The 12,504-nt window shown below is 36.0% G+C and overlaps 1 protein-coding gene across 3 annotated transcripts in view; it reads right to left on the bottom strand.

Annotated features, from left to right (window-relative positions):
- Positions 1-12,504, bottom strand: part of SKAP2 (src kinase associated phosphoprotein 2) — a 115,006-nt gene that overhangs the window by 29,151 nt on the left and 73,351 nt on the right. For all 3 annotated transcript variants that reach the window (XR_001411464.1, XM_014937908.1, XM_014937909.1), the window contains exons 7-9: positions 7,081-7,205; positions 6,114-6,177; positions 5,643-5,747 (exon numbers count right to left, since the gene is read on the bottom strand). Coding sequence is in view for 2 of the 3 variants with exons in the window: in XM_014937908.1 (XP_014793394.1) it covers positions 5,643-5,747; positions 6,114-6,177; positions 7,081-7,205 (294 nt within the window). In the remaining variant the exon portion in view is untranslated. The remainder of the gene's footprint in view (positions 1-5,642; positions 5,748-6,113; positions 6,178-7,080; positions 7,206-12,504) is intronic.

Raw genomic sequence — 12,504 nt, 5'->3', positions numbered from 1 at the left:
TGAGTCCTGTGCTAATTAGTTTTTAAAAGAGACATTTAAACATAAAAGTGCATGATTAAAAATACCTCCTTTTTAGATATTATTAAGTTATGCCTTCTAATTTTAAGTAAACAAGCTTCAAAATGCCAACAGACAATGCAGATTTAACAATCTATTACTGGTTTACTGGGAGGTGGGTTTTGTCTGATTGGGCTTTAGGGTATTGTTCTTTTTTTTTTCTTTTAAACTCTGAAATACAGAAATAACCCAAAACTTTGATAAACACAGCTTTCCAACCTGAACTCGCTTAATTTATTATTAGTTGACCACAACTTCAGAAAGGTCGCTTCTATTTTCTCCACTTGCAAACTCTGAAACTTACGAACTTTAATGTCTGAAAACTATGAAGTCTTCCACACAGTTCAAAGAGAGAAGAAATTTCTAAACTTAACAGCACACAGTTTCCATTTACTGTAGATATTGTAATTAACTATTTTGAATTTCACAGCTGAACAGTTTTTCTTCAGCAGAAGTATATTACTAAATAAATAATATTCTTATAAAGAGTATTTCTCAGTAGGCAACAACACCCCAAGTCCAACCAGTGAATATGCCCCTCATGCAAATCAGACTAAATATGAATTTATTATTGTATTTTTATTGGCCGTCTCACTTGCACATTTGTGACCGTGTGCATGATGGGGGCTAGGGGTTGAATTGCATCACTGACAGTAGACTTCCTGACAGCAATGGGCCACCTCTTGCTCACAGACCACCACCTTAAATTCACTTAACAAGAAACACAGAGCCTGTGAACCTTATTTTTCCTTCCAAAGACTTGCCACTTCCCACTCAATGGACATCTCATTCTTTTCAGCTACACCAGATTGTCTTACCTCCTCTTCCATCACTGACACCTAACATCAATAGAAAGAAAAGGTTCCCTCTTTAGATGTAGGATCACATTAATTGAAGATAAAGACCAAGTTCTTGTGGCAAACAAAAGCTGAGGTCTGGGTATCAAGTTCCTAAGCACCTTCTGGACACAATGTCTTTAAATACAAAAAGTCATCTGGATTCATAACTCCTCGTCTCATGAGCATTTAGCACTAACTGAAGGACACTCCATGGTCTGTATAAATCCCATAAGACTACTGCCTCAAAACCCAGAGTGACAAAGAATTCGGACAGAGCTCCATTTCATAGCATTCAGGATTCAGCAATATACACTTGAAAGAAGTTGGTTTTCAGTGATTTCCCTGTCTGGCATATAATCAAAGACAATTAGTAGACCCCAAACTGCAGTAATCAAGACAACAAAACCACACATCTTGGACAGGAGAAAAAAAGTCTTTACTATTCCTTTACATCAAAAGGCAGTTTATATCTGCTTTTCACTACAGATATTTTAATTACTTTTTATTTACAGCAAACTGAGCAAGCCCCACAGTACCCTCCTCTTCTTTTTCTGGTAGTTAATCTATCAGCAAGGTATTAGGGGCAAAAACACTCCATATATATAAAAATAAAGCAATGGCTAAACAAGTGAAAAGTATGAATTTCTTAACAACACTGAGAAACCAATCTTGGAAAAAAAATGTTTTGAGGAATGAATTATCCTCACTACTTCAAAAGGAAAAAAATCCTGTGCTGTGTTCTTGAATCTGAAAGATGTTTTAATAGAAGTTATTCAAAACACTTTCAGTAATTACTTTGGAAACTCATCTTTAGTACCGTTCTCAAAAATGCTAATCTTACATCTGGTCTTTTCAGCTTCAAATATTCCAAATCATACTTATACTTTATACTTTGAAATCACTTCATTTACTAATTAAAAGCACTTAGAATTCTTTCTGTGGAAAAAATAAAAATAAATTGATAGCACATCAGCATTATAAACAACTTCTGTGGACAAGATGTAAATAACTCCCTAACTACTTGAGGCAAACAACAAATGCTGGGAAGAATTTGGAAAATATGCCAGGATATGTAACATAGTGACTTCACAGCAATGATCACAACTAATGTCTCTGATTCCATAATCAGAGGATTACAGTTTGGGGTATGTCCTCCATACAGATATGAAACTACAAAAGACAGTACTGAAGGTCCTTAAAAATTATGTCACTGAAACTGAAATCTCAAGATAATAAAAAAATTTGGTCTTAAAGGCTGTAACAGCTGATGTGTTTAAAGCCAGCAAGTGTTCTAAGTGCTCTTTTTTCTGACAAGAACAACTCCATGATTGTTTAAAACACCACTAAGCAAGAAACTCTGTGCATTTAGGTAGGTCTACACACACAGCTATTTAACACTACAGTTTTAGAAGTTATAATACAGATATAATATCCAACTGTGAACTGTGAAATTATATAGAGCGTACTAAGGCAGAAAACAAATAGCTAATTAAGCAAAAATGGGCCTTTATTGACTTCACCAAGTTTTCCTCCATGTTTTTATTAAAAAACAAAATGACGAAAGCTTTTTTTGTTCAAGACAGTATAAAGCTTTCTCTTCCTGAAGAATCTTCAAGGAAGATTTTTACACGTGGGGAAATCTTTAGCAGTTCTGATGTTTTTGCCTCTCCCTCAATACCGATGGTAAAACCCTGGCTGATATTGAGAACCAGGAAAAAGATGCTTCTATGGTAAATATGAATTTGTATGTGCTATTAAAGAAGAAAGAGACTTACCAGATCAAAAGATTAATTTTCCCACTTCTCTTTGTACCCCTCCAATTATCAACCCACTCCTCCTGCCAGCAGACAGTACAAATTGAATTCCACTGAAATCTTTGCTTTTAGTAGGCTAATAGACTGTTACCATTCTGGATACTGGTTTGAAGCTATTCAACTCCCACCTGGAAAATTCATCTATACCATCTCCTGGCACAAGTGGGAGAAAAAAATAGCTAAGCAATGTGATAGCTAGAGAATACAGCATCAGTCAGTTCTGATTACTGCAACAGTTCTCCAAAATTCCCAATTTTCAAAACTCAAAAATTTCCATATCCTCTTTTTAATCCAAACAGTCTTTATTCAAATACCTAACCCAATATTACAAAAGGCACTGCATCATGAACTGACTTAATTTGTTTCTGAAATGCTGAAATAAAAAACACTGGAGAACCATAGCAATGCAAAATTTTACTTACTTGACAAATTACAAATTATAGTCAATTAAATAATAACAAAGTACAATGAGCTGTGTACCTGAATTTCAATATTTATAAAGCTAGTGGACTAGTGGAAATAGAGGATCAGAAGCCTCTAACATCAAGATGCTTTGAGGATAAAAACAAAGTGAAGATTAACTTCTTTTCCCTCTTCACAGGGATGTAACGTATTTGTCTTCTGCATTCCAGAGCTCAGCATAGCTTTTGGGCTCTACAAATAATTCTTTTTTTCTGTCCTCTTAAGAGGAGTTCAGAATTCCTTATTTGCTCTGTATTATTAAGTCAGCTAACAACAGGGATAATGATGCTCCACCCTTTGACTGTGGAAGGAAGAAAGAGTAATCACTTACCTGGGAAAATAGAAAGGACAGCCAACTGGAATTAAAAGCAACCAATCGGGCCTAATTAAGGCAGGTGAGACCAAACTGGAGTATGCTCTTTTACTATCAAGTTTAGATGAACAGCTAGACAAGAACCAAATAAGGCTTACTCCTGTGTCAACTAGCACTTCATCTAATACTCTTCAACGTGCTATGGATAAAGAAGAGATGGGCTGCTCTAAGGCATCAGAGCCATAAGTTTTTAATTCTGTTTATGCAAACGACTACTAAAGCACATCTATGGAAAAGATGCTTTATTCACCCAAAATCTATTGCAAATTTATGCTTTATTTTTAATTACTTATGCCAACACATCACAGCCAAAATTAAGAGCTCCCCTGTACAGAGTAAGATGGTCCTTCGTGAAAAGTTTACAATTCAAATAAATGAGATGGAGAAAGCATGAGATAAAGAAAGATAATCCCTACTTGATAACATCAAAATGAAGCACAACTCCAAGATTATGGGGCAAGAAAGCCATTTAACTAAAAACTGCAACTAGATTTCTTGAATAACATAAGAGCTTTCCTTTTTTTGTGACAGCTGCTCTGGTACATTTCAGATTTATTAGCCACATTCGGAGGCTACAGTTCCAGAAAACTAACATAAAAACTGGATATAAGTGAAAGTACTCTAAATTCTTGCAGAATACCAAGGTAGCAATCCTCTGAAGACAGAACTCGAAGCATATATTAACTACTGGCTCTACCAGTATTGTATGTGTTACTGCTCCAGGTCTACTTACTGTTTGAGACTCAAATAAACAGGTTAAGATCAGTGAAGCTCAGAAAAGAGTATTTTATCCCAGGATATATCTAGAGCTTCTTTAACAAAAGCATAGGCTTTAACAAAAGCACGCGAGAGCCTGAGCATCCAAAAAGCACTGCAATAAGGTTTGGCTGTATCCTCTAGCTATAACATCAAGCCCTGTAATGTAATTTTATATTCACTGCAGATTAGTTTTCCAGCATGCATGACACACTGTTCCCCATTTCAGCAGAACATATATTCTGTGCTAAAGTGGTCTAAATACAATTCAAAGAAAGTGAACCCAAAAAACCCAGCTCTTAAAGAACTGAGTGCTGCTACAATTTCAGAGTAATTATTTTCACCTCTCACTCATGTTCCTGCTCCCTCAGTCCACTGAAATGACCTTATAATGAAAACCAAGGCATACTTTAAAATGTTCTTTTTTCCAACAGTCAGAATATTCAACCTAATAGGTACATAAAATTAGTCAGCATCACATCACAACTGATTTTTCCTCTGAAGTTATTGTTGATAATTGCACTACCCCAAACAGTAAGGGGTGCAGAACATTATTTCATACAGAGTAATTATTGATTGTCATATCACTTTAAAATATCATTTGTTAACTAATGGTACCTGAAAAACTGATCCTTTCATATCTTTTTATAATATAATCAAGAGCAACCACCTTTCTCCTAACCCTTGAAGGTCTATAATTGACTCCAAGAGCTTTTGCTAAGCTCTTTTTCTTTTGTTTTGCCACCTGATAGATACGCTTGGACATCTAGAGGCATATCATTTCACAGTAAAAAGTTTCTGTATAATCCAGTCATGCTGGAAGATACCAAACAAAACAATGTCAATATTCCTGTTGCCTTTATTTACAGTTCATGTCAGAGTCTTTTCAAACCTGCTTTCCTGCAAGATTATAATATCATGTATGAGGCAGCAGCTGATAAACATACAGACTGATAGTGAACATTTGCTTAATACAAATGCCAAAATGAATAAAGAAAAAAATGACGGGCATGTTGGTGGAAAAATCTGTAAGGCAAGTCAATTTTTTAATTAAAAAAAATTGCATACCAGAAAATGTTAATGAGCCAGAAGTCCCCTGAGACCCCTTTTATACATTCTGCACTATTTTGATGCTCCCACTAAAGAAAACTGAACTGCTCTCACACTGACCTAGTTGAAGACACATTCTTTTTTCAACCTCATAGCAAAACGTGAAATCTGAAAATATCTTATTCATCAAGTTACTTTACTCACTTTTAGCCACTCAAAGTTATCAAACTAGAAGCAGAGAAGCCATGATGATCTCAAGGCACAAAGTAAAAAAAAAAATCTCAACGATACCTTTAACTTCTTCATAAATGCTATCATCTATTGGTTCACTGCTCACTTGTCCAACATCATCATATTCCTCTTCCTCCTCCTCAGGAATGGTATTAGATTCCATATCTACATAACAGCAGTTTAAAAAGTCAACATTTACTCGGAAAGAATGTCTAAGCACAAATTTATGTAAAATTAAAATACAATTCATCTTCTATGAGCTGGTGCTTACAATGTATTCTGCTTATTTTCTTACAGTGTTCATAATTAGGGGTTTCAAGCTAAATAACATTCTCGTAGAAAAGCAAAAATCTTGCAAAAGGTGAAAAGTCATGTAAAAGCTACAATATGATGGAGAAGTAGGACTTGCTATTCAAAACTTGGACAAGTGGTAATACCAGCTATACAAATGTGACAGGTATGTTAATGGACAGAACTACCATCACTAAGCAGTACGGGCAATAAAGTCTACTGCTCTATTGACGGGCTTACCTTGAATTACAAACTTGACTTGCTGTACCCATTCCTCTGCTTCTTTGGGAGTGGCAGCTGCAAACTATTAAACACTTATTAATAACCACTGGCAGTAATGACAAAAACACAACTACAATTTCATTAGCAATAAAAAAAGAGGGACTGTAGCATTCTCATCACTTCCTCAAAAAACCATTAGTAATTCTTTTCATGTCTTCTGGTACTTTTCTTGCAAGGATGCTTCTTATAATGTACAGCTAATTTTGACAAATTTACGTAATTGAAGGAGAGGATGATGGATTTGAAACTCTGATCAGCAGCTGGCAGCTGTGCAGAAAAAAGCTGCTTCTCTTCATCAATGTCAAAGCCAGAACTGATGAACAAAATTTGCCCTTGACAATTAGAAGACACCCATGAATTTCTTTAGACTGCTGGGTACAGTTTTCTTAAAAATGTTCTTGTCAGACTCCAACACACTACCTGACAGCTTAATTAACTGGCTTTCAACTGCAATCTCAGATATTTAAAACTTATTAAACTTACATTCCATATTGATGTCTAGCTGATAGATCTCTGAATTGCACAGCTGATATGTGCCTTTACGTAGATTTTCCTTGCAAAGCCATGACCAATACAGTGTGCATTTAACACTGATATATATTTTAACTTTTTTGCTATTTAATTCATACAAGAAATCATGCAGACATACTATACAATAGATAATAAAATGCTAACACTGAAATGACCAATAGATAAAGATGATAGATTTCCTTGCTCTTGTCCAAAAAGATAATATTTGAACACATACATATATACTTTAAATCAGATTTTTTCCTAATATATGAATATACAATATAAGCAAGCAAGGGTTTCCTTTTTTCATTAAGATGTCAGCGAAAGTTGTTTTACTGAAATGTTAATTCAGTAACTGGAATTGTAACAGCTTTATCAATTTAATTTCAAGTCAACATAAAAAAAGTCCAACCTGATAAATGCGCTTATCAGGAGCAGAGATTTCAAAACAGCAATCTTTCTTTGCATCCTTCCGAAGGCTATTATTCATTCTGATGGTGTAGCCCTCTAAGGCAAATTCACCTTTCTGTTGTTTGTCTGTTGGAGATAAAAAATAAAGTTAGAGCTTCATTTACAACAGTGAACGTAAATGGCTCAGCAGGTTATCGTTTATTCAGATTTTGTTTTCTATTTCATGAATTTTACAAAGAACAGAGAGGTTTTTAGCAAAATGATTAGGTGATGCTTCCAGAGATAAAGCTTTATTGTAAAGGAAGACGTACACAAAAGTACATTTTTCTGTAGGATGCCTAAGGAATTCCACAGGGGGCTTGTTTACAGATGGTGGTCTTGTTTAGTAAGAAGCGCGTGTTATGACACTTGTATCTAGGGAAAGCCAAGAACTGGAACTTGCAAGACACGCTTCCTATAAATCAGTGTCTCTTTCAGGTTCAGTAAACCAATGGGAAAACCTGTCTGGCTCAGAACTTGCTGAGCTCCCTCCTAAACTAACCACTTCACTCAAAAAATAAACTTCAAACTCCATTTTAAGCAATTGGAAAAGCTTCTCTTTACATTCTCCCACCCACTCCCAGATGTGCCTCCTTTCCACATGGCAGAAATACAGAGTGAATTTTGTTGTAAATTCAGGTGTGTGTTCCAAAAGCCTTTCTCTCAACACAGCAAATGTTTAATTAGCTAATAAAAGTACTGAGCCCTACCACAGTTTATTATGTAGAGCCATGTGGTTGTTTTAAAGACAATCCTACCTTTCAAAGGTTCTGGTTTATAAAAGTATCACTTAGAACAGGCCTGAGTTTAAGTATACTGCGTGTTGGGCAAGCAGCACCTGTGTACTCCATCTGAGCCCTTCAGACCAAACCCCGCAATCTGATTTTATGTGCTCTGGCATGTTTTGGTGGATATTAAAAACAAACAAAAAAAAAAAAGGTAAAACTATATCAGTTTTGCAATTTCTGTAGATCACAGTGCAGCATTCAAGTAAAGACAGGCATCATTGGTCACATTTTGCTCAGGCAAACGAAGTGAAGTGGCAAATGAAAGAAACTGCCAGTAAGTGTGGGTTTTTTCCACAGTAGAGAACAACATTAACTAACAGCAAGCATCAGGCACAACAGCAAAACTACTTTAAATACTGCTGAACAAAACTTAGGTGCAAATTGAGCATCCATTGCTTATGTTTGCCAACAAAAGGAGAAAACTTCTACAGTAGATAAACCAGGAAAAACTACAATTCTCAGCATAATTTTGTCATCTTCCTGGAAATTGAACAGGAAAGCAAATCTTTTTTCCACTCCTGAGAGGGCAAAAATTGGCTAACACAGCAACATGAACATCAATGGTCATTAGGGTAGTCACCATAAAAATACTCTTCCTAGTAATCGGACATGCACTTAGACAAATTCTTTGTCCTTCCACCTTTTCCTGAACTCTCACCCAGGCCAAGTAAATACCAAATAACAAAATTATACGAGAAAATCCAGGGCACTGGATTCTATTTTCTCCTCTAGTCCCTTCCCCCACAGTAAGTTTTATTAAGTCTTAATTAAGTACCAACGATACACTACTAATATTTTATGTTCGCTCAAGCCTCCACCCCTATATCAAACAGTATACAGATGCAAAATACATGGAATCGCACCAAGGCAGATATTAGAAATAATATCTTGCGAAAGGTTAACTAGGTCCCCTTTTAATGAAATTCATTTCCGCCTAGAAATTTTATTGTTCCCTCACTTGTGACCTCAGGGAGAAGATGAAGTGAAACACATTAATTTCTCACTCTCCCATGCTGGAGGTTTATCAAAACCCAAGAAGATAGGAGCACGCAGACAGAATAAGCAAACACCAGGTTCAAAAGGTAAAAACATTTTGTCAAGATAAAAATGAGGCAAGTATTCAAATTTAGTCGGATTATTTCTGAGACTGCTTCTCTGTGACATGGATGATCCCTTTTATGGTAATACAGTTTTACAGAGCTAATCTCAGATGATCTCTGTACTGGAACTCGTTATTTCAAAGAGCATTACAGTTAAAACAGAAAGATGCTGTACTTTGCACTGGAAGGGGAACGCAGTGCCCAGTATCCATATTGCATTTGATTGGTTTATTGTTTATGCTGTCTTTATCTTATCTCTCTGAACACCCTGTTCCAGTGCTAATGAAAATTACCTGCATGCATCACCAAAAAAATACATATCCTTTGCTATTAAATTCTTTCGCTGACCTTTATAGCAAGGGACTAGTCATAGCATTGCTACTTTTGCTTCTAATTGTCTGTGCAGTAAAGTACATCTGATTGAACTCCAATGTAGCATTACACATATGTTTAAAATGTTGACCATGAGGAAATTTTAAGACAATGAGAGATTTCACAGCCCTGACCAAGAACCTATTAATGTTGAGAGAAAGACTCTCGGTCTGCATTCACACTCCCTGTGGCAGCAAGCCAGAGATAAGACCAGGTATGTCCTGAGAAATGGCTCCATAAATACAGAATGGCAGGACACAGGTCAGCTAGAACTCAGATGCATGCTCTGATAGTGACAAGCGATGGAGGTCTACAAATCCCAGTTGGTCTTGCAGAATACACCTTTCCAGATAGGACTGGCGACCAACCCCACCACCTGATCACCATGGAGCAAGCCATGACCCATGGTAGCTGTTTGGCCAGGCACAGTAGTCAGGCTTGAAGACAATCTTGTAACCATCAGACTGAATGATCATCTCAACTTCATTTATTGGCAAAGGCTTGCCACTAAATAGACATGGGCTTTCAGTTTAAAGCTGCCATGTGAAGTTAGTGCCATAGTGACTTCTGTCAACATTCACATTCGGAGTTATATTGTTGATACCAGAAATATTTTCTGGAGACTGTACTAGAGGTACAGTTAAACAGTTTTTGATGTTTAAAAATTTCCAAGATGCTAAGATTTTACTTGGAGACTTAAAATTAGATATAGTTGGGGTTTTGTATGGAGGGAGCCCTAAAAGCAGCTTCAGAAAGCACATTTATGTTACAGAGATTTCACTTTCATTTTGAACCCCGAAATCAGAACTGGAGTTTTGCCTAAGCAGGAATACAACAGCATATTTAAGAGGAACTACAGAGAGACATACAGATGGAACACACTTCTCTGAAGGAGGATAACATACTTGCTGCCTCTCATTTTCTCAAGATAGAGCTTTGCAATTCGACAACGGGATACCCTTAATTTGTCCCAGAACAACAAAAAACAGAATTGTAAAAGTATACTACTATCAGTCTTGTAAAAACAAAAAGGATCACGAACATCATCAAACATAAGTTAAGCAGAATTAAGTTAAATCTCATTTCAGAATAGACTGTTCTCTGCTCTCATCTCCTCCTCTTCCCTTCTCCCCATATCAGACACATAATAGAAAAATAAACGTGGGTCTGTGTAGATTATTTTGCATCAGGAATTTAGAATTGTAAAAAGCTAGTATAACAGAGTGGACAGTCAGGCACTAAATACTGAAAAAAAAACCAAAGTCAAAACTAGTACATAGATATTTGAGAGAAATAAATCTGTGGGGTTATATTTGAAATAGAGAAAATACAGATCTGAATGAAATTTGAGAGCCACTTTAAACATTTTCTTAGATATAAACTTCATTCATCCTAAAAATAGTGAAATGTAGTTAACAGCGGAAACAGGGACAATATTATATTGGGAAAAAAGAGTCTCAGGGGAAGCAGAGAAAAAGGGTTTTGAAGTAACCTTGCGTAACTGACTCCATGGGAACTTTTAAAACAAAGAAGGGCAAACCTTCAACGGGGTCTTGAAATGACTGGGTTGTAAATTTGAGGCCTAAGGCGATGTGCCCATATTATTAGCACATGTAAAAAGAATTAGTGCATTCTGAAGAACAGAGAGGACTCGGATAGTAGAAAGGAAAGAAGTTCCAGAGAAAGGCATAAGAACAAAGGCAAACAGAAAGATTTCAGAGAGTGATAAAGTATTTATAGATACTATTAGAATCTATAATTTAACTCTCTTCATCTTGAAATTAGAAGCCTGTAAGATCTTATGGTTTACATGGCTTCATGCTAAATGTAGTTTCACATACTTTTCCATATGCAGGATGTCTGCTTTCTAAAAATAGTAAGTGTCAGTATCACCAAAGTGGTAATTCCTTTTCCAGCTTTTGGAACAGTCCTTTCCAAACACATGCATAGGAGTTCTTCTCTTTTAGACAGCAGATCTGAAATGCAATTGACTTTTTTTTTTTTAATCCTCTCCTTTAATCTTGTCCTCTGAGAAGTCTCAATTTAAAAAATGAAGAAATGGAGGCAATGACTGAAACACACTATTTAGGGCATCAGTTTATTTACATTCAGTTTGCTTAAACTCAATAGGTATTTTTAAATAACGCACTATTTATAGCAAGTGTGCCTCTAGAGGTCCGAATTTAACATTCTTATAGCAGAAGATTCAGTACTCATTAGCTAGATGCCTTTGATTGACATCACCCTGCTACAACAAAGTCCTACTGAACATTCACAATTCCTGCATTTTTCAATTACGGATTCTGTCAAAAGTAAAGTCTAAACTAAACAAGGATTTTTATCTTCCCTATGTGGTTGTTCAGAGAGGGAGGACTAAGAGAAGAAGGTCTATAGATAAAAGCAAAATGATACTTCAACAGCATGTGGCAGAAATTCCAGCAGCCTGTTTCGGTGAGTCACCATGACAGATCTGCAAATGTAACTCTAACTAGGCTTTTCTCTCCGTTAATATTGTTTAGATAATAAGTTCTTAAAAAAAAAAAAAAAACACAGAATAAAACAAAACCCCTCTTTTGCGCAAATAGAAGTAGTCCATCCATTGGCCTGGCCATCACTATTTTACTATTCAGATAAATCTATAGTTTTCATGTCCATGTTAAAAATAAATTAAAAAAAAATAAAAAATAGACTTTTCTAAAGGCCTATGAATTATCCCCCTCTTCAACATCATATTACTGGGCAGGCAGGCAGATACCATTTTCAAGTTATAAAAATGAAAATAAATTTTTAGTGCCCATTAACATGAAAAAATTGCCATGATGTTATCAATTACTGTCTTGCTAAACATTTAGCTGATCTCTCCAGTTTGCTGAGACAGAAGGGCATATAATATTGGCCTAGTGAGGAAGAAGCAATGAAGCCATTAATTCATTCATTTATAAAGCAACAAATTAATTTTCCTTCTTCACATGCACTTGGAGGTCTGAAAGGTTAGCCACACCACCTAGGTGCCCGAGTACCCAGGAACTGTCAGAGATCATACAGAAAAACAATATGCAAACAGGATACCCAACTCAGGATGCAACTGCATGGAAGCAAAGAAGGGGGAAGGACTGTAAAATGTTT

This window comes from Calidris pugnax, unplaced genomic scaffold (assembly GCF_001431845.1).
Source record: "Calidris pugnax isolate Ruff unplaced genomic scaffold, ASM143184v1 scaffold11, whole genome shotgun sequence".
NCBI classification, from domain to species: domain Eukaryota; kingdom Metazoa; phylum Chordata; class Aves; order Charadriiformes; family Scolopacidae; genus Calidris; species Calidris pugnax.
The sequence above is the reverse complement of the archived record's forward strand: the minus strand, read 5'-3'. Positions and strand labels throughout refer to the sequence as shown.